Below are 22,458 nucleotides of genomic sequence, written 5' to 3' on the forward strand. Positions count from 1 at the left end.
TAGAAGAGTGTGTATATATATGTGCTTGTGTGTGATTGCGCAAGTGTATAGTTTAGTGGGGTCACCTGTAGTGTGACATGAACCCATGATCCTGGTCTAGGCCATCCTCATGGGTTCCGAACTTGGTTATCAGCCTCTGCTCAGACACTGTATGTTGTTGCCTATTCTGAAGTCCGTCTTGGATGATGGTCACCTGAAAATCCGAGGCCAAAAGTCCAAGTGCTGAAGTGTTCCCCGAGTGGGAGGGAACACTCCTGTCTGGTAATTATTGTGCAGTGTCCATTCATCCATTGCTGTAGCATCTGCTTCATCTCACAAATATACCATGCCTCGGGGCATCCTTGCCTGATCAAGGCTGTCAGCAATACAAGTGGTTCAGTGGTTAACACTGCGGCCTCACAGTACCAGGGGGTCAGTGTAAACTCAATGTGTAGAATTGCCTCTATCTGCACTATAGGGATTCTATATTATTTCATTAATGTTGAATGTATCTAGTTTGTTTTAGCAACAGACTTAATTTGAAATTCTGTATAATATTTTGCACGCGGCACTAGAAAATTTGTGTCTCGTTTTAGAAGTTTGGTCGCAATGGAGATCACAACAATGTGAATGAATCAAATTGGACGAGGACTGACATTGATGATGATACAACCCTCAGAACAGTATTTTTTTCACTCAGTGTTAGACACTGCCCTCTTTCAAAATGGGGATGTTTCTGAAGCTTCCCTCTTGTGCTAGATGTTTACTTTTCCAATGACATTCACAAGTTGATTTGGCAGGACTACATAGCTTTGGTGAGATCCACTGGTTTTAGGATCGCTTCTGTCTGTCTACAACATGCTGCTTCTGCTAATTACCAGACATTTGGTTTTTGTTGTAGTTTCACAAGGTTGGCACCTCATATTTTGGTATGTCTGGTGCTATTCTTGATCTGTTCTCCCACACTCCTCACTGAACCAACCATGTCCCCTAATTTGATGGCAATGGTAGAGAGTGGCAGAAAATAGGCACTTGTTTGGCCCACAGGACCTTATGGATAATCAGTTTTGAATTTTTACATATCTGAGTATATCCCATTTAGCCTGATAGTCATGCCCAACATCAAGTGTGAAGGAAGAAAATAGATGCCATAAGGACTGTGCAGTGGACACTCTTACCAATGCTGTCAAGGACAGAAACATCAGTGACAGGCAGATTAGGAATGATGAGGTCAGGTATGTTTTTCTCTTTTGTTATTTCTCTGCTATAGGCCAGAATGAGGGTCTAAGGTCATCCAGCAGTTTCAATATTATACTGTTCAGATTGATATTTTCAGTTTTATTATTTGAATTTAAATTCCTCAGACTCCACAGCATTCATCCAAGCCTCTGGTTACTTAGTCCATAAACATCACTGTAGAACACACCTTCCACCCTACAAACCTCCGCATAAACCAAATCATCCGCCGACATTTCCGCCACCTCCAAAAAGACCCCACCACCAGGGATATATTTCCCTCCCCACCCCTTTCTGCCTTCCGCAAAGACCATTCCCTCTGCGACTACCTGGTCAGGTCCACACCCCCCTACGACCCACCCTCCCATTCTGGCACTTTCCCCTGCCACCGCAGGAACTGTAAAACCTGTGCCCACACCTCCTCCCTCACCTCTATCCAAGGCCCTAAAGGAGCCTTCCACATCCATCAAAGTTTTACCTGCACATCCACTAATATCATTTATTGTATCCGTTGCTCCCGATGTGGTCTCCTCTACATTGAGGAGACTGGGCGCCTCCTAGCAGAGCGCTTTAGGGAACATCTCCAAGACACCTGCACCAATCAACCAAACTGCTCTGTGGCCCAACATTTCAACTCCCCCTCCCACTCTGCCGAGGACATGGAGGTCCTGGGCCTCCTTCACCGCCGCTCCCTCACCACCAGATGCCTGGAGGAAGAACGCCACATCTTCCGCCTCGGAACACTTCAACCCCAGGGCATCAATGTGGACTTCAACAGCTTCCTCATTTCCCCTTCCCCCACCTCATCCTAGTTTCAAACTTCTAGCTCAGCACTGTCTCCTTGACTTGTCCGGACTTGTCCGACCTGCCTATCTCCTTTTCCACCTATCCACTCCACCCTCTCCTCCTTGACCTATCACCTTCATCCCCTCCCCCACTCACCCATTGTACTCTATGCTACTCTCTCCCCACCCCCACCCTCCTCTAGCTCATCTCTCCACGTTTCAGGCTCACTGCCTTTATTCCTGATGAAGGGCTTTTGCCCGAAACGTTGATTTCGCTGCTCGTTGGATGCTGCCTGAACTGCTGTGCTCTTCCAGCACCACTAATCCAGTATTTGCTTTCCAGCATCTGCAGTCATTGTTTTTAACCTCTATTCAAGAAGGCCCACCTCTACTTCCAAAGGGGAACTAAGACTTTACAATTAATGTCAGTGGAGCCCAGATACATAGATTTTTTTTAAAAAAATCACATTCCAGTAATATTATAACATGGTTTTGTACTATTGCTGCTTTCTCTATATTGGAGGGGAAGAATCCTTAAACTACTGAAGGGTTTAACATGCTAAATATCATGCAGTCTTCAAGCTTTAGCTGCTTCAGTCTCAGTGTTTGATTTGAAAAGATCATTAACATTTTTTCTGCACTGCTCATCTTGGTTAGCTTCCGCCTGCAGAACACGGCCAAAAATGGATCTTCGTCCTCATCTTCATTTGCTGCACTGCATTTCAAACTTGATTACCCCCTTGTCCTCCTGTCATACATCTTTAGACTGATTCAAACAGCTACATGTACACATTATAGAAGCAGAAGTAGGCTTGTTCTGCTATTCAATAAGATCGTGGCTAGTCCAATTGGGTTTCAAATTCCACATCCTCATCTACCCTTGGTTCTCTTGTCTATCAAAAATTAAACCAACTCTAATTTAAGAATATTAAATGAGCCTGCCTCTACCACCTTCAATGCAGAGAGTTTCAAAGTTGCACAACCCTCAGAGAAACAAAAAAAATTTCCTTGTTGTTGTCCTAAAAGGAAGGAGTATTAGACAAAGGAAGATTTGGAACTTAAAAAGCTTGAAATGGAAAAAGAGATTAAATTTAAAAAGTTTTAACTCAGAATAAAAGTATGAAAATTAGAACAAACATGACTTGGCCAGAGTAAAACTTAAAGAAATATAAGGTAGCAGCTAGGAGGATGATTTATTTAACAAAAAAAATCTGTGCTTAGTACTTACATTTACTGAGGATGGAGTCAAAAGTTATTTCAGGTGAAGGGGAGTACCGCAGATGCTGGAGATTAGAGTGGTGCTGGAAAAGCACAGCAGGTCAGGCAGCATCCAAGGAACATCCAAGCCCTGACGAAGGGCTTTTGCCCGAAACGTTAATTTTCCTGCTCCTTGGATGCTGCCTGACCTGCTGTGTTTTTCCAGCACCACTCTAATCTAGACTCAAAAGGTATTTCAACCTATTTGAAAAGGGTAGTTGGACAAATAAAGTGTCAAAAGGTGTTTGGATCCAAATCTTATGAAGTGTTTAAACAGGTCTTATTGATGTATGCAAATTTGTCAGAAGAATAATCTGCAGGTTATGAAACAGATTTTTAAAAAAAGCTCTGAGCTTATCCCTGTGGGCTATCAGTGAAAATTTAGAACAAGATATGGACATATGCAGAGTTTGTGGTTTCATTAACTGAAGTTGGAGGAAAATTTTGAGAGAAAGTAAGGAAAATTATGATTATGGAAAAATTCAGAAATAATATTCCTGCAAACCGAAGAATTTATTCAGATGAAAAACCAAGTATAAATGATCAGAAAAGCAACAGTTCTGGCTGATACCTATGATATCTGACACATTTATATGCAAATCTACAGGGAAATTGGAGGAATAGAAAGTCTGCAGGTGGAAATAGTACAGTTTTGAGGAAAACAAACAGAAGGATGCCAAAGCAATGAGGAGAAAGACCAAGAAGTAATACAGGTGCTCAATCCTTTATCCGAAATGCTCAGGACCAGCTGATTTTCAGAATTCAGAATTTTTCGAATTTCAGAATAAGTGGCCGTTTGATGGTGAAATTTTAAAATACCTTTCCGAAGAACAGACTTACTGTGAGTAAAACAGGCCCAGAAACAGAATTGAGGCCTGCCAGGGCTGAGTCAAGCCCCCACTATGTCACATCTGAGTGACACGCATCAAGTGGGTGTGGAGTTGGGTTAACTGTTTGTAAGCCAAACAACCTTGTTAATGAGAAAAAATCTTCACAAAAAAACTTTTGGACTTTGGAGCCTTTTGGATTTCGGATAAAGGGCTGTCTACCTGTACTAAAAAAAACTTTCATTTTAATAAGACTGGACATACTAAAAAAATCTCTGAAAAGGGGACATCAGGATACTGGGTATTAAAACTGCAATGGTAATACAAAGAGAACGTTCCCTTAGAATGTACAAAAAAACGGGAGTGATAACTCCGGACAATCATGAAATATTCTTTTTTGAATATTGATAAAGAGAATCGGATCACGGGACGTTCTCAACATTTTATCTCATAAAGGAGGTGAACACTAGACCACATCAGTCACTGATTCTGGTTAATGATATTTGTTTTCAAGGGTTGGGGGGGATGTTAACAGAGGAGTAAATGGAAATCTATTAAGTGGAGCTATGATGAGCTTACAAAACATTGTCATTTTACAGAGTTAAAGAGTGACTTCATAAACAGTGAAGTTGTAGTTGGAGTAATACAACAAATTAAGAAGAAATTGATTTTATCTTGAGAAATTACATGGCTGGCTGAAGAACACTAGCTGTACTGAAGGTCGGGAAATAACTAGTAGAGAAAAAGAAAACGCTGACAGGAAAAAGGAGCAGTGCTCCAAAAGCTAGTGCTTCCAATTAAAGCTGTTGGACTACATATGGTGTTGTGCGAGTTTCAACTTTGTATACCCCGGTCCAACACTGGCATCTCCAAATTATGAGGAAAAATCCTGGATTTTTTCCTGATTGTATTGTAACTAGATCTAAGTCACATCAAATTAGACTGAGAGAAGCAAAGCCTTTGAAAAAGGGAGATGATTTGATAATTTAGTCATCGACACAATTTTCAAAAATGTAAAGAGAAATGTTAAGGTGAAGAGAGTGAGACTGCCATGTTTGTCCCATTTTCTTCAACAGAATGCAACAGATACTGAATTAAAAAGAGTTACACCAACAGCTTGCTCATAAATTGAGTTCCAACCAACACTCAATGTTATTTTTTACAAGACAATACACTAATGAGGAAATGGAGATCACCTCAAATACAAGATACTAGCCGATGATGTATGGATCGTGCTAGTTCTGTTCAAGTGTGGCAGCAAACCTTTGTGATTGGCTCAAAAAATTCCAAAAACGTGTAACTTGGGTATTAGGAAAACATAGACTGGAATATTTAAGACATTTCTATTGGCCAGATTACATAAAGATATGGTCAGATTTTGCTAGGCATGCCATACATGTTCATGTGATGGGGAAACACACACCATCAACTAAATCTTTGTCTTTTTTAACAGAATGTGTAGGACCCCTACATAAAACCAGTAATCTTTAAATGAGTTTGCATATTACCACAAAATTTTCTGAAGCAGTATATTTAGGAAAAAATGCTGCTAACGTGAGAGTGGAAGAGTTCAATATTTTTTACAAGATATAGATTACTGAAAGAAATACAATCAGATCAAGATTCAATTTTTTTGTTTCTATTAATCAAAGAAATTATGATTTGTTTGGCATTAAATAATTTACATCTTCTGTTTATCGCCCACTGTGTGTATTGGAAAGCTGTCATCATACTTTGGACATCGTGATTAGTGCTTATTGTCTGGAATTTCTGATGATTTATATTGTAATGAAGGAATTTCTTAGTTATGTTTTGTCATTAGAAATGTTCCTACTGAGTTCATTGTTCTTTGGAACTGATTTGAACACAAAGTTTTGGACCACTCAAACTAATTAAGAAGTGATCAACTAAAGCTTAGAGTATGCTTCCAGCTATGTTTCGAGTTTCAGAGAAAAATTAACAAAAGGATTCGAGTTGGCAAAAAGTGCTCAACAAATTATGAAATCTAGAGCAGATAAGACAAAAATTCAACATTTTGCTGCTGTCTTGGTGGTGGGGAGGGGGATAGCAAGTTTTCCTGGACCATATCAAATCAAAAAGAAACTCAATGATGTACTGAGTATTCCAGAGAGAAGGAACAAAGGACAGTAGTGTATGATGTTAATATCTTAAACAGATATTTCATTGAGGGAGTGGGGATTTATAGTCAAGAGAAAAAATGTACTTACATTATTGGATGAAGTAGAGAGTGAAATGAAAATCAAAAAAATTGATGAGTGGATCAGAAGTTGAAAATTCAAAAGATGAATCCCGGCAGACATATTGGATAATAAATAAGGTAAGGTAGCATAATATTTAATCTTCCCAAAAACAACTGAAATGACTTACAATGGCTATTACAGACTTATTCATTGACTTGTGTGAACAGTTCATCCAAAACGTCTCTGGCTTTTTTGATAAAACAGCATCCTTACAAACTCAATCCAGAAGATTAGTTAAATCATAGAATCCCTATAGTGTGGAAACAGGCCATTTGGCCCAACAAGTCCACATTGACCCTCTGAAGAGTAATCCATCCAGACCCTATTAACCTGCATGTCCCCTGACTTAGTGCCCCTAACCTACACATCCCTGTACATTATGGGCAATTTAGCATGGCCAATTCACCTAACCTGTACATCTTCGGATGGTGGGAGGAAACTGAAGCACCTACAGGCAACCCACCCAGACACGAGGAGAATGTGCAAACTCCACACAGTCATTTGAGGCTCGATTTGAACCTGGGTCCCTGGTGCTGTGAGGCAGCAATGCTAACCACTGAGCCACCATGCCGCCCATTAGGGAAGGGATTAAGTTCATGATAGACAATGGCATTACTGAATAAAGCCACAGCAGCTGGAGTTCACCGACTGTGGTGGTGTCCAAACTGAATGGGTTGTTAAGATCTTGTATTAATTATCATAAAATTAACACACAAAAAAGCAGATTCCAAGATTGGAGGACTGTATTAAAAGAACTGAACATGTGTGATCCTCTCCAAAATTGACTTACTCATGGGATATTGGCAAGTTCCATTGAATGTTCTTGTAACATTGGATTAGCTTTATCAATGCAAAGTGATACTGTGTGAAATGAAAAAGGCAACAACGATGTTCCAATGATTAAACAATTAAGTCACTAAGGGACTATGTAACTGTGCTCTTTACATCAATGCCTCAATTGTGTTCAGCCACATTTGGGAGGAACATTTACATCCCCTGACTGAACAGTTTAATAATCTGAAAAGAGACAATTTAAGTAGAATAAGTAGAATGGATGGCTTTGAGATATGTAGAGAAGAGGTGTTGGAAATTCTGGCAAGGGTGAAAATAGATAAGTCCCCTGGGCCTGATGGCATTTATCCTAGGATTCTCTGGGAAGCAAGGGAGGAGATTGCAGAGCCATTGGCCTTGATTTTTGTGTCCTCTTTGTCGACAGGAGTAGTGCCAGAGGACTGGAGGCTAGCAAACGTGGTTCCCTTGTTCAAGAAGGGGAGTAGGGATAATCCTAGTAACTATAGGCCAGTGAGTCTCACTTCTGTTGTGGGCAAAGTCTTAGAGAGAATTGTAAGGGATAGGATTTATGCACATCTGGATAAGAATGATGTGATCAAGGATAGTCAGCATGGTTTTGTGAAGGGCAGGTCGTGCCTCACAAACCTTATTGAATTCGTTGAGAAGGTGACTAAGGAGGTAGATGAGGGGAAAGCGGTAGATGTGGTATATATGGATTTTAGTAAGGCGTTTGATAAGGGCCCCCATGGTAGGCTACTGCAGAAAATACAGAGATATGGCATTGAGGGTGAGTTGGAGGTTTGGATTAGGAATTGGCTCTCTGGAAGAAGACAGAGGGTAGTAGTTGATGGCAAAGGTTCATCTTGGAGTGCCGTCACTAGCGGTGTTCCGTAAGGATCTGTTTTGGGACCATTGCTGTTTGTCATTTTTATAAATGACCTGGAGGAAGGGTTAGAAGGTTGGGTGAGCAAGTTTGCGGATGATACGAAAGTCGGAGGAGTTGTAGACAGTGAGGAAGGATATGGCAGGTTACAGCGGGATATAGAGAAGCTGCAGAGCTGGGCAGAAAGGTGGCAAATGGAGTTCAATGTAGCTAAGTGTGAAGTGATTCACTTTGGTAAGAGTAATAAAAAGATGGATTACTGGGCTAATGGTAGACTACTTGATAGTGTGGAAGAGCAGAGGGATCTTGGTGTCCATGTACACAGATCTCTGAAAGTTGCCACCCAGGTAAATAGTGCAGTGAAGAAGGCATATGGCGTACTGGCTTTTATTGGTAGAGGAATTGAGTTCCGGAGTCCTGAGGTCATGCTGCAGTTGTATAAGACTCTGGTGCGGCCGCATCTGGAATATTGTGTGCAGTTTTGGTCGCCATACTATAGGAAGGATGTGGAGGCACTGGAACGGGTGCAGAGGAAGTTTACCAGGATGTTGCCTGGTATGGTAGGAAGATCCTATGAGGAAAGGCTGAGGCACTTGGGGTTGTTTTCTTTGGAGAAAAGAAGGTTTAGGGGTGATTTGATAGAGGTGTACAAGATGATTAGGGGGTTAGATAGGGTTGACAGTGAGAACCTTTTTCCACGTATGGAGTCAGCTATTACAAGGGGGCATAGCTTTAAATTAAGGGGGGGTAGATATAGGACTGATGTTAGGGGTAGGTTCTTCACTCAGCGAGTCGTAAGTTCATGGAATTCCCTGCCAGTAGCAGTAGTGGACTCTCCCTCTTTATGGGTATTTAAGCGGGCATTGGATAGGTATATGGAGGATAGTGGGTTAGTGTAGGTTAGGTGGGCTTTGATCGGCGCAACATCGAGGGCCGAAGGGCCTGTACTGCGCTGTATTCTTCTATGTTCTATAATTTAGTACAGTAGAAATCTGGCAAAAATTAGTTTGTCAGCACAAAGCATTGAGCCTCATTGTGTGGATTTTATTGGAGGTTTGTTCCTTGGTTAAATTTTGCAAAGAAAGGCAGAAACTTTGCTTGGATATAGGAAAAGAACATGGAACAGTACAGGCCTTTGGCCCATGATGTTGTGCCGAGCGTTTATCTTAATCTAAGACCAGCCTAACCTACACACCCCTCAACTTACTGCCATCCAATAGTCGCTTCAATGTTCCTAATGTATCTGACTCTACTACCACCGCTAGCAGCCCATTCCATGCACCCACCACAACTCTGAGCAAAGAACCTCCCCCTGACATCTCCCCTTATACCTTCCTTCTATCACTTTTAAAATTATGACCCCCTTGTGACAGCCATTTCTGCCCTGGGGAAATATTTCTGGCTATCTATTCTACCTATGCCTCTCATTAACTTGTACACCTCTATCAAGTCATCTCTCTTCCTTCTTCTCTCCAGTGTGAAAAGCCTAGCTCACTCAACCTCTCTTCATAAAACAAGCCCTCCAATCCATGCAGCATTCTGGTAAATCTACTCTGCACCCTCTCTAAAGCACGTACATCCTTCCTATAATGAGGCAACCAGAATTGGACACAATATTCTAAGTGTGGTTTAACCAGAGCTGCAGCATAACCACATCGCTGTTAAACTCAACCCCCCTGCCAATGAAAGCCAAAACACCATATGCTTTCTTAACAACCCCATCAACTTGGGTGGCAACTTTGAGGGATCTATGTATATGGATCCCAAGATCCCGCTGTTCCTCCTCACTGCCAAGAATCTTGTCTTTTAACCATGTATTCAGCATTCAAATTTGACCTTCCAAAATGAATCACTTGGCATTTATCCAGGTTGTAACCTGCATCAGCCCTTGACACTATCTACAACACCACTAACCTTTGTGTCATCGGCAAACTTACTAACCCACCCTTCCACTTCTTCATTCAAGTCATTTATAAAAACTACAAAGAGCAGAAGCCCAAGAACAGATCCCTGCGGGACACCACTGGTCACTGACCTCCAGGTGGAATACTTTCCATCCCCTACCACTCGCTGTCTTCTTTTGGCCAGCCAATTCTTCTCCAGTCAGCCACATTTCCCTATATCCCAGACCTCCAACTTTCTGAATGAACCTACCATGGGAACCTTATAAAATGCCTTACTGAAATCCATTTACACCACATCCACTGTTTCTCCTTTGTCAACTTGTCTCGTCACATCCTCAAAGAACCCAATAAGACTTGTGAGGCATGACCTGCCTCTCACAAAGCCGTGCTAACTATCTTTACTCATACTATGTTTTTCCAAATAGTCAAAAATCCTATCCATCAGAATCCTTTCCAGTACCTTCCTTACCACAGACATAAGACTGACAGGTCTGTAATTCCCAGGGATTTCCTTATTCCCTTTCTTGAATAGAGGAAGAACATTCACTTTCCTCCAATCATCCGGTATGCCTTCCGTGGAGAGTAAGGATGCAAAGATCATCGCCAGAGGTGCAGCAATTTCATTCCTTGCTTCCCAAGGTAACCTCGGATATGCCTGGTCTGGCCCTAGGGACTTATCTATCTTGATGCTTCTCAAATTTTTCAGCATCTGTCCAAGCCTAATAAACTGTTCCATGGTGTTCTCACTATCAACAAGATCCCTCTCTCTAGTGAATATTGAAGCAAAGCACTAACTTAGGTCCTCCCCTACATCTTCAGACTCTGGACACAAGTTCCCTGCACTATCCCTGATCAGCCCTACCTTTTTTTGATCATTCTCTTATTCCTCACATAAGTGTAGAAAGCCTTTGGGTTTTCCCTAAAACTACCCGCCAAGGCTTTCTCATGCCCCCTCCTAGCTCTCCTCAGTCCATTTTTGAGATCTTTCCTAGCTACCGTGTAATCCTCTAAAACTGTGTCAGATCCTTGCTTCCTCAACCTTAAGTAAGCTTGTCAGAGTGCCTTTGACAATCTGAAAGCTGTGCTCACAATCACAGTATCACTGATCCACAAGAAGCCATTTAACCTAAAAGACCAAAGGATATAGAAGCAGTATTTCAATGAAATAATGGCTGACCTGATAATCCTCAACTCCCTTTAACTGTCTTTCCTCCATAATGTTTAATTCTCCTAGTGATTAAAAATCTATCTTAGCCTTGAATATACATAAGCAAGCTTCGACATCCTTCTACAATAAGGAATTCCACTGATTCACTACCCTCAAAGAAAAAATTTCTCTTAATTTCCGTTTTAAATGGGTGACCTCTATGCCTTTTGGAACTAGATTCTCCCACAAGGGGTAACAACGTTGTTGCATCTACCCTGTCCAGTCTTCTAAAAACCTTATATGTTTTAATTATGTCACATCTCACTATTCTAAACTCCAAAGAGTACAGGCCCAACCTACTCAACCTCCCCTCATTAGAAAATCCCGGTCCACAGAGTCATAGAGATGTACAGCATGAAAACAGACCCTTCAGTTCAACCTGTCCATGCCGACCAGATATCCCAACCCAATCTAGTCCCACCTGCCAGCACCCGGCCCATATCCCTCCAAACTCTTCCTACATAGAACATAGAACGTTACAGCACAGTACAGGCCCTTTGGCCCTCAATGTTGCACTAACCTATTAAATTAATCTGATGCCCATCTAACCTACACCGTTCTATTATTATCCATATGTATGTCCAATGCCCATTTAAGTGCCCTTAACGTCGGCAGTCTACTATTGTTGCAGGCAGGCTGTTCCACACCCCTGCTACTCTGAGTAAAGAAACTACCCCAGATAACTGTCCTAAATTTATCACCCCCCAATTTAAAGTTACGTCTCCTCATGTTAACATTCACCATCCAAGGAAAAAGTCTCTCACTGTCCACACTCTGTCACCCTCTGATTATCTTATATGTCTCGATTAAGTCACCTTTCCAACGAAAACAGCCTCAGTTCCCTCAGTCTTTCCTCATAAGACCTTCCTTCCATACCAGGCAACATCCTCGCAAATCTCCTTTGAACCCTTTCCAAAGTTTCCACATCCTTCCTATAATGCGGTGACCAGAACTATATGCAATACTCCAGGTGCAGCCTTTCCAGTGTCTAGTACAGCTGAAGCATGACCTCGTGGCTCCGAAACTCAATCCCCCTAACAATAAACGCCAACACACCATACACCTTCTTAACAACCCTATCAACCCGGGTGGCAACTTTCAGGGGTTTATGCACCTGGACACCGAGATTTCTCTGTTCATCTACACTGCCAAGAATTTTACCATTACCATTAGTTCAGTATTCTGCATTCCTGTTACTTCTTCTGAAATGAATTACCTCACACTTTTCTGCAATAAACTCCATTTGCCACTTCTCAGCCCAGCTCCTGCATCGTCTATGTCCCTCTGTAACCCGCAACATCCTTCGGCACTATCGACAACTCTAACTGTCATCCATAAATTTACTAACCCATCCTTCCAGGCCCACATCATTTATAAAAATGACAACAGCAGTGGACCCAAACAGATCCTTGAGGCACACCACTGGTAACTGATCTCCAGGATGAACATTTCCCATCAACCGCCGTGTCTTCTTTCATCTAGCCAATTTCTGATCCAGACCGCTAAATCACCTTCAATCCTGAAACTCCGTATTTTGTGCAATGGCCTACCATCTGGAACCTTATCAAACACCTTACTGAAGTCCATATACACCACATCAACCAGTTTACCTTCATCCACCTGTTTTGTCACCTTCTTGAAGAACTCAATAAGGTTAGTTAGGCACTCTACCCTTCACAAACTGTGTTGAGTATCCCTAATCAAATTAATCCTTTCCAGATTATTATAAATCCTCTCTTATAACCTTTTCCAACACCTTACCCACGACCAAAGTAAGGTTCACTGGCTTATGATTGATTACCAGAGTTGTCCCAACTCCCCTTCTTAAACAAGGGAATAACATTTGCTATCCTCCAGTTTTCTGGCACTATTCCTGTTAACAATGATGACATAAAGATCAAAGCCAAAGCCCCTACAATCTCCTCCCTGGCTTCCCAGAGAATCAGAGGATAAATCCCATCCGGCCCAGGAGTCTTATCTATTTTCAGATCTTCCAAAATTGCTAAAACCTCCTCTTTGTCAACCGCAATCTCATCTAATCTATTAACCTGTGTTCTCACTAACACTGCCCTTTTTCAATGTGAATACTAGGCAATTATGATGTGATTTGACAGGGGATAGAAATGTGTAGCTTATTTAAGGAACAACTACTACAGGCCCTTGATAAGAAATCCCTTTCAGGCAGGGAGGTAGTTGTCGAGAGAGGGAGCCATGGTTTACTAAAGAAGGTTGAAGCTCTTGTCAAGAGAAAGAAGAAGGCTTATGTGATGATGATGAGGCGTGGAAGGCTTGAGAGTTATAAGTTAGCCAGAAAAGATCTAAAGAGAGGGTTCAGAAGAGCCAGGAGGGGACATGAGAAATTGTTGGCGGATATGATCAAAGAAAACCCTAAGGCCTTTTATAGGTTTATTAGGAATAAAAACATGACTAGAGTAAGATTAGGGCCAATCAAAGACAGTAGTGGGAAGTTGTGTGTGGAATTTGAGGACATTGGAGAAGTGCTTAATGAGTACTTTTCATCAGTATTCACACCTGGGATCAATCTAGTGAACCAACTCTGGACCACCTCCAATGCCAGTATATTTCTCCTTAGATAAACAGACCAAAACTGTTCACAGTATTTCAGGTGTGCTGTAACGTGTGCCCTGTATAATATTAGCAAAACTTCATTATCTTTATAATCAATTTCCTTTGTAAAAAAGGCCCATTACCTACTGAATTTGAATGTTAGCTTTTTGTGAGTTTTTCATTCATCTATGGGATGTGGGCATCAGTAGCTGGACCAGCCTTTAATACCCATCTCTAGTTGCCCTTGAGAAGGTGGTGGTGAGCTGTCTTCTTGAACCACTACACTTCATGAGTTGTAAGATGAACCACAATGTCACTAGGGAGGAAATTCCAAGATACTGATACAGTAAGATTAGATTACATTCCCTACAGTGTGGAAACAGGCCCTTCGGCCCAACAAGTCCACACCGACCCTCCAAAGAGTAACCCACCCAGACCCATTTCCCTCTGACTAACAGTCCTAAACAATGGGCAATTTAGCATGACCAATTCACCTGACCTGCACATCTTTGGACTGTGGGAGTGTAACAGTGAAGGAACAACAATGTATTTCCAGGTCAAGATGGAGGGTGGCTTCAAGGGGAAATTGGAGGTGATGGTGTTCCCAGGTATCTGTTGCCCTTGTTCATCTAGATGTTAGCTTTTGTAGATTTGGAAGGTGCTGTTTAAGGAGCCTTGATGTATTGCTGCAGTGCATCTTATAGATCGTGGGGGTACTGAATTGTTTGTGGATGTGGTAACAATCAAGTAGGCTGCCTTGTCCTAGACAGTGTCAAATATCTTGAGTATTGTTGGAACTGCACTCATCCAGGCAGGTGTGAAGTACTGTATTCCATCAGACTCCTCACTTGTGCCATGTAAATGGTGGCTCTGAGAAGTCAGGAACTGAGTTACTCCCTGCAATCCTCTTCGCCTCTGACTTGCTCATGTAGCCACTTTATTTATATAACTAGTCTAGCATTGTTCTGGTCATTAAGACTCAGAATGTTGATAGTTAGGGATTCAGTGATGATAACACCATTGAACATCTGGGGGCAATGGTTAGTTGTTTTATATTGAAGTTGATCATTGCCTGGTATTTGTGTGATACATACGTTACTTGCCAGTTTTCAGCCCACGTGCAGATTTTGTCCAGGTCTTGTTACAGTTTGTCATGGACTGCTTCAGAATTTGAGGAGTCATGAATAGTGCTGAATATTGTGCAATAATCAGCAAACATGCCCACTTCTGACCTTAGAGAGGGTCATTGATAAAGTAGCTGAAGCTAGTTGGGCTTAGGGCTCTAACCTGAGGAACTCCTGCAGAGACGTCATGGAGTTGAAATGAATGATCTCCACCAATCACAACCAACTTCCTATGTACCAGGTATGACTCCAACCAGATTTATAGATGAATCCATTGTGTTACAGCTTTAGTATTTCTCCATTTTAATAATATACAGCTCATCTATTCTTCCTGCTAAAGTTCATACCTATTTCCCACATTAAATTAAATCTGCCAAGGTTTTTACCTATTCACTTACAGAACATTGAATAGTACAGCAATTACATGCCCTTCAGCCCTCGATGTAGCGCCAGCCTTTTGTCCAACTCTAAGATCAGACAAACCTACATATCATCCCTCATTGTACTGACTTCCATGTGCCTATCCAACAGTAGGGTAAATGTCCCGAATGTATCTGACTCTACTACTGCTGCTGGGCAGTGCCTCAATGCACTCACCACTCTCTGTGTAAAGAACCTACTTCTGACATCTCCCCTAAATCTTCCTTCAATCACCTTAAAATTATGCCCCCCACCCCGTGACAGCCATTTCCACACTGGAAAACATCTCTGGCTATCCACTCTATCTATGCCTCTCATCACCTTGTATACCGCTATCAAGTCATCTCTAGAACATAGAACTTTGCAGCGCAGTACAGGCCCTTCAGCCCTCAATGTTGTGCCGACCTGTTGGGCCTCTCATCCTTCTTCACTCCAATAAAAAAAAGCCCTAGCTCCCTCGTCTTACTTCATAAGACATGCCCCCCAGTCCAGGCAGCATCCTGGTAAATCTCCTCTGCACATTCTCTAAAGCTTCCACATCCATCCTATAATGAGGCAACCAGAAATGAACACAATATTCCAAGTGTGTTCTATTGAGGTCTCTATGGAGCTGCAGCATAACCTCGCAGGTCTTAACCTGTCTAGATCCCTTTCAGACTCTTTATGTTATCCAAGTCATTAATATATATTGTATCTAGTATATAATTGTGCCCCAGCAGTGATCCCTGTGACACTCCACTAGTTAGAGCTTGCCATCTTAGAAATGCCATCCTTATTCTCAAATCTCTGTCTTATATTAGTTAGCCAATTAGTTGGCATGTTGAGACTAGCAACATAGTTGTGGGTGTTGTTTTACTCCAGGATTTCAAAATGGGGTTTGAACAGCCCGTCAGTTTTTTTTTTAAGTAAATGAATGTGTGTCAACAGAAATGTTTGACAGTAGAGAAAAAAATTGCATCTTGTGTTGACTTTTCATCAGTTTGAAATCTACATCACCACAAAGTAGGAAAGATGATGGTTTACACATCCTTTGATTTTTTGGAGAAATTTCAGGACAAGGTTTCATGGCAGTTTCAGTGGCATTTAATTCTCGAGTTGTGCAATTTAACATTTGTGCCTGGAAAACCTATCAGGCAGATCTCATTCTGACATGTTCAGTGGTATCACCAGAATGTTCAATTCCAACTATTCTGGTGACATGATACAACCTACCTCTAGTTAGGTTTTTGTCCACTAGGAATATTCAGACATTTTATTCAGTTCACAAAGCAACAGATTCCTCAAAAAAATCTTAATGTCAGAGAATTCAAAGGAAAGACAAAAATGGCAGGATATCTACAGCTCTAAAAATCTCTGGTCAGCAATCAAAATTCAAACTAGTTGTCAGTTTTGACATCACTGAAGGGGTTTAGAATTTCCAGTACTTCGGAAACCGTGAGGCAATTCATGTCTGAAACTATCTTTCAAATAGGCAATCACATTTCTGCATATTTAAAAGCTAATTTTTTTTTAAAGTGGCATTGATGAAAGGATAGCATGTTGGGAGAAATCACTACTGTTATCTATGTTATACAACCTAAAATATGTAAAATATGCCAATTAATACCTGTAGCCTCATTATAATAGACATTAATTCTCTCCAGTTGGAGATCACTGTCTCCATGGTAGGTTCCGGTAGGATCGATGCCATGCTCATCACTGATAACTTCCCAGAACTAAAAAGAGTATAAAGTCAATATTAAAAATATATTAATTAGTTCAACGTATTTAAGAGAACTAACTTTAGTATGCATGGATATTATCATTATCACCGATCTCTGGAGAATTTTGCTCCTTTATTGTGGTTTACTTTTCTCACCAGCCCATTTGAACAAATGAAACAATATCTATGCTGAGATCTTTAAATAAAAAGGAATCAAATACAGGTTCAAGGTGAAAAGGATGACACAGGAAGATTGAGGCCTGAATAGTGAACTCTTTTAGGGAACAGCTAAATAGGAACACAGCAAGGATGGTATGCTGAAACAGATGAAATGAACTGAAAGACTTTCTTCAGCCAAACCTATTTCATGATGTTTCAATAAGCAATATAACAATTGTCCCAACTTTATAGTAACCAGGAAAACAGTAGGAAGAAACCTCTCCCTTGATCAAATTAGTAAATTTCACTTGCATATTTAGGAATGTTTTCCCTCCCTTACTAACAATAACTGTTCGTGCTCAGTTTGCAGTCCATTAGAACCACAATGCAACTGTGGACAAAAAGCATTGGGGGACTGGTGTTATATATAGCATTATGAAATGTGGCTGTGATTATTAGAAGCCAATTATTTCAGAGCCAGGCAGTCACTGATGAGTTCTTGAGAACAGCATCCTGTGTCCAAGTACTTTCAGCTGCTTCCTGTCTGACCTGATGATGGTTGTTAATAGTGTACAATGTTCGAACCCAATTGTGATATGCAATTCTTCAGAGACCAAAATAGTACATTCCTAAATGCACCAAGACCTGGACAAACATCCAAACTGGGAATGTTAAGTGGCAAAGTAATATTTGCATCAGACAATAACCATTTCCAGCAAGAATCTAATCATCTACCAATGACACTCCCACTCCCATTATCGTAATCTTTGGACCAGATGCTTTGACCAGAAACTGTAATTACAAACACAAATTAGATGTCTAATATTCATCATTGGTCTGCCGCAATATTATTCAAGAGGTGTTTCCCGTCCAATCTAATTTTGGGGATGGGATGGATTATATCACATGAACTGCAGAAGTAACAACTCACCAATACCTACTCAAGAGCAATTAGTGGTGGGCAATAATTGCTGATTAATTTTCCAATGAGACCATGCGCAATCTACGTAGCTACTCTTAATTCAATCCCCTCAATAATTCTAGTTGTTCTCTTCCATACCCATTTAATTACTGTGAAATTCTACTAAACTAAAGCTGTATACTTTATTGCAGGCATGTCTGCCAAATATTTATGACTTGCTTTATTCCATTGTTTTGGTAACTTTTGTCAGTCTTGGGCCCCAGTATTTTCTTTCCATTCAACAACTGGGCCCTTTCTCAAACACTCTTGCATTTCTCTACAATTTTCACCTGCCAAGGAGTTTCAAATTCTCCTTTTGTTTAGCTTTACAGTTTATCACTTTCATTAGCTCTGTAAAATTTGCAAATGTATCCATTGTTTGTGACCCCAAAAAACTCCAGAAAAGTTAAATAAGAGACCAAATTATATAAGTCTGTGGGAAAACACTAGATCAGAACAATTGCTCTACTACTAACCTCTGGGCTCCATTCATCAACAAATTATGTATTCATTATAAAATATTTGTGCTGAACTGCTTTATTTTAAGTTTCATCCTTTCCAGAGGAACTATATATAAAATTTTGGCAAAATCCAAGTACAGTATCTGGCATTCTGCCACACAGAATTTCTGATATTCTCCTAATTTGAATCATCACTTCACTTAGAAGCTATCCGGAACCCAAAGATATCCCATATCAACTTGGTCTTACTCCACAAGCTCATGATACAAGTGATGGTAATCCTTCTTGATGGTAGCCACCACTGTAATTTTTAATTTTCCCAATATGTGAATTCTAAAGTTTCACCTGTCATTATTAACATCAACTAAATCGGAGAAAAAAAGTTGTAATAGAAACAAAAAAGGTGGCTCGGTGGTTAGCTCTGCTGCCGCAGAATGCCAGGACTTATGTTTGATTCCAGCCTCAGGCAACTGTCTGTCTGGAGTTTATACATTCTCGCCAAGTCTGCAGATTTCTCCAGATAATCCAAAAAACTGCAGGTTAGGTGGATTGGCCATACTATGTCGCCCATAGTGTCCAGGGATATGCAGGCTAGGTGGATTAGCCATGGGAAAAGTGGGATTACAGGGATAGGATAGGGGTGTTGGTCTGGGTGGAATGCTCTTTGGATGTCAGTATGGACTCAATGGGCTGAACGGCCTGCTTCCACACTCTAGGGATTCTGTGATATCTATGAAAAAACAAAATAGGAGTAGGCCTTGAGCTGAATAATCGAGCTGAATACCCAAATTCTTCCCCCACTCCATCCACTGATCCCTTTAGCCACAAGAGCCACATATCGTTCCTTCCTTGAGATGAGAAATGTAAAAGAATTGTGGCTCTTTGAAAAAAACGTAGAAGGCAAATTGGATCAAGAACCTCAGTAGTTTATTCAAGAAATCTTCCAGGGCTTGTATTCCTCCTTTGACCTGTTCAGGGACAGTTGTAGGAGATGCTGAGGATTAGTTCCTCTTGAGTACTTGTAAGTTGTCATTACTTTATATTTTCATGTACTATTGAAACTTAGAAGTAAATGAAAATTTTCTTCACTTCCTGGATACCTGCATATCATTTTATATTTCATACTTTTAGGATGATCTTCAAAAGAATTGTGCTGTATTCCATTGATAAATGTAACTTTTAACTAGCATTCTTGATTAATCAGCAGAATCTATTTCCCACATAAATATTTCACTGTATGGAACATCTCCACTGCCTTATGCTTATTGAGCTCCCATGTTCACCCGAAAACAAAAGCTAGATTGACAAGGTAGGTCCTTAAGCACACGTATACTTTTATTTCCAACAAGATGCATCACAATTTTATCTTTAGATTGGATCAAACTATAGACAGTAGTTGCCCAAGTCACTTGGCTAACTTTCTACAGCCACTTTTACCTTTGCCAGTATTCAGTAATTTCTGAAATATTTGTACCAGAGTTCCTGCAATCTCATTCCTTAATTATCTAGCTCATATTCACTGGAGGGTTTGAAACAGATGTGCAAATGAGGTGGTGGCAATGTGAAGAGTGTCACAACTTATCTCAGAGATACATGATGGTTCATTTTCCAGGTCTAAATAAGTTGTCTGTTTCCCCAAGTAATAAAATTTAATACAAATTTATAAATATTATGTTGACACTCATCTTAGCTGCTGGGCATGTCTTTTGGTATTGAATCAATTTTAATTTTCTACCATTGACTTTAAGTGCTTATTCTTGCATCTTTATGAGTTGCTTGGTAATTTCAATCCCAGATAACAAAGGAGGATCAAACAGCTAGTGCAAGGGTCTACAAGAATCCACCTCACTTTTTAACCAAGCACTTCTATGCCAGTAGAACAAAGCTTCTCACTGTACTTGGTATGAAACACAGTATGTTTCCTCATTAACTCCAGAGTCAATGTTGCCATTGAACATCTGTAGAGCACCAGAGTAGGATGGAGAGTAGAGGATGGAAAGCAGCCAGGTTTTGTAGGCTATATCTGTACCAGTGACATGGTTGAAAAGATGGATAAGATCCTGCAGCAAGATTTCAGAGTTAGAAAGAAAAATAAAAATTAGGACCACAAAGGTAATTCTCTAAGAAATAAAAAGAGAAATTGTTGGTGAAACTTAGGAGGCCTGCAACATTGTGACAAGAAAACAGTTAATATTTCGAGTCTGGTGACTCAACAGAACTGCTTTCCTTCCAAAGGTGCTGCCAGACCTGCTGTGTTTTACCAGCATTTTCTGTTTTTAGTTCAGATCTTCAGCATCCACAGTTCTTTAGTTCATTTCTCTCCAGATTATGCCAGTGCCAGACACTGGTGAGTGCAGAAATAAGAGACTGTAACAGTTGATGCATGAGAGCAGAGATGGTATGAAAGGGAGGGGCTCAGATTCCAAGCAGCTGATGACCAGTGCAGTTATACATTAATGATTTGGACAAAGGAACTGAGAGCACTGTTGCTGAATTTGCAGATGTCACAAAGATAGGTGGAGTGGTCAGGCAGTGTTGATGAAGTGGGAGGCTGCAGAAGGACTAGGATAGGCTAGGAGAGCAGGAAAAGAATTTGCAGATGGAATATAATGTGGGGAACTGAGAGTGTCGGAGAAATTTGCCCAATAGAGACCACACAAACCAGATCGGGTGAAATTGACATGCTGTTTATTACAAGTGATATAGCTGGAGGAGAAATTAACTAGACGGACACAGAAGAGAGAGAGAGAGAGAGAGAACCTGCACAGTTACTGCCTTTGCTATTTGTGAATTGATGTGTCGCTGGACATCGGAGTGCATCTGGGAAAATTAACAAACAGTGAATTTCACAACTAATCTTGGAGAAACCGGTTTGGGCGAAGCTAACAACACAGAATCAGATAAGTTCATTGTTGTTTTAAGTCTGTCCAAGAGAAAGGCTGTATTAGTGAGTACAGAGGGTGCTTTCTTGATTTTATGTTTTTGGAGATAAGTCTCTTGATTAAACTTAAAATATAAGCCATAGCTCTTAATTTAACCTGGTGCAGTGTTTTGTAGAGGAATAAGACAGTGTTATTTTCTGGGTCTGTAGATTGTGAAGGAGCAAAAATGGCCTTTAGGAGAGTGATATGTACTTCTTGTCAGATGTGGGAGTTTAAAGAGAGTTTAAGGGTTACTGCAGATTATATCTGCCATAAATGCTGTTGGATGCGAATCTTATCAATCGAGTGGATCGGTTGGAGAGACAGATACAAGCGATGAGGAATTTGCAACAGCAACAGTATGTGATGGATGGCAGTATAGGAGGGGGGGAGGGGGGGGAAGTCTCAGATACAGTTGCATAGATGGGTTAACTCCAGGAAGGGTGAGAGAGGTCAGAACCTAGGGCAGGAGTCTTTTATGGATATACCCATTTCAAACAGGTATGCTGTTTTGGAAAATGTAGGGGATGATGGATTCTCAGGGGAATGTAGCACGAACATCCAAGTTTTTGGTATTGAGACTGGCTCTAATGCAACGAGGGGTACGCCGGCTTCCAAGAGATCATTGGGTTCTATATTCCGAGGTACAGACAGACGTTTCTGTGGCCAGCAGAGAAAATGCAGAATGGTGTGTTGTTTCCCTGGTGCCAGGATCAAGGATGTCTCAGAATGTTCTCACGGGGGCGGGGGGGGGGGGGGAGGGGGGGCGCAGCAAGAGGTCATTGTCCACATTAGAACCAACGATATAGGAAGGGAAAAGGTTGAGACTCTGAAGGGAGATTACCGAGAGTTAGGCAGAAATTTAAAAAGGAGGTCCTCAAGGATAGTAATATCTGGATTACTCCCAGTGCTACGAGCTAGTGAGGGCAGGAATAGGAGGATAGAGCAGATGAATGCGTGGCTGAGGAGCTGGTGTATGGGAGAAGGATTCACATTTTTGGATCATTGGAA

General features: G+C 41.0%; 1 protein-coding gene across 2 annotated transcripts in view; it reads right to left on the minus strand.

Annotated features, from left to right (window-relative positions):
• The window catches only part of LOC140469609 (tubulin beta-4B chain-like), a 62,471-nt gene that overhangs the window by 12,066 nt on the left and 27,947 nt on the right, over window positions 1–22,458 (minus strand). Inside the window, exon 2 of one of the 2 annotated variants that reach the window (XM_072566285.1) lies at window positions 16,850–16,958. The exons of the other annotated variant lie outside the window; for it this stretch is intronic. Within the exon in view, the coding sequence (XP_072422386.1) occupies window positions 16,850–16,958 (109 nt within the window). The remainder of the gene's footprint in view (window positions 1–16,849; window positions 16,959–22,458) is intronic. 2 annotated transcript variants of the gene reach the window in all.

This window comes from Chiloscyllium punctatum, chromosome 49 (genome assembly GCF_047496795.1).
Source record: "Chiloscyllium punctatum isolate Juve2018m chromosome 49, sChiPun1.3, whole genome shotgun sequence".
In the NCBI taxonomy this organism is placed as follows: domain Eukaryota; kingdom Metazoa; phylum Chordata; class Chondrichthyes; order Orectolobiformes; family Hemiscylliidae; genus Chiloscyllium; species Chiloscyllium punctatum.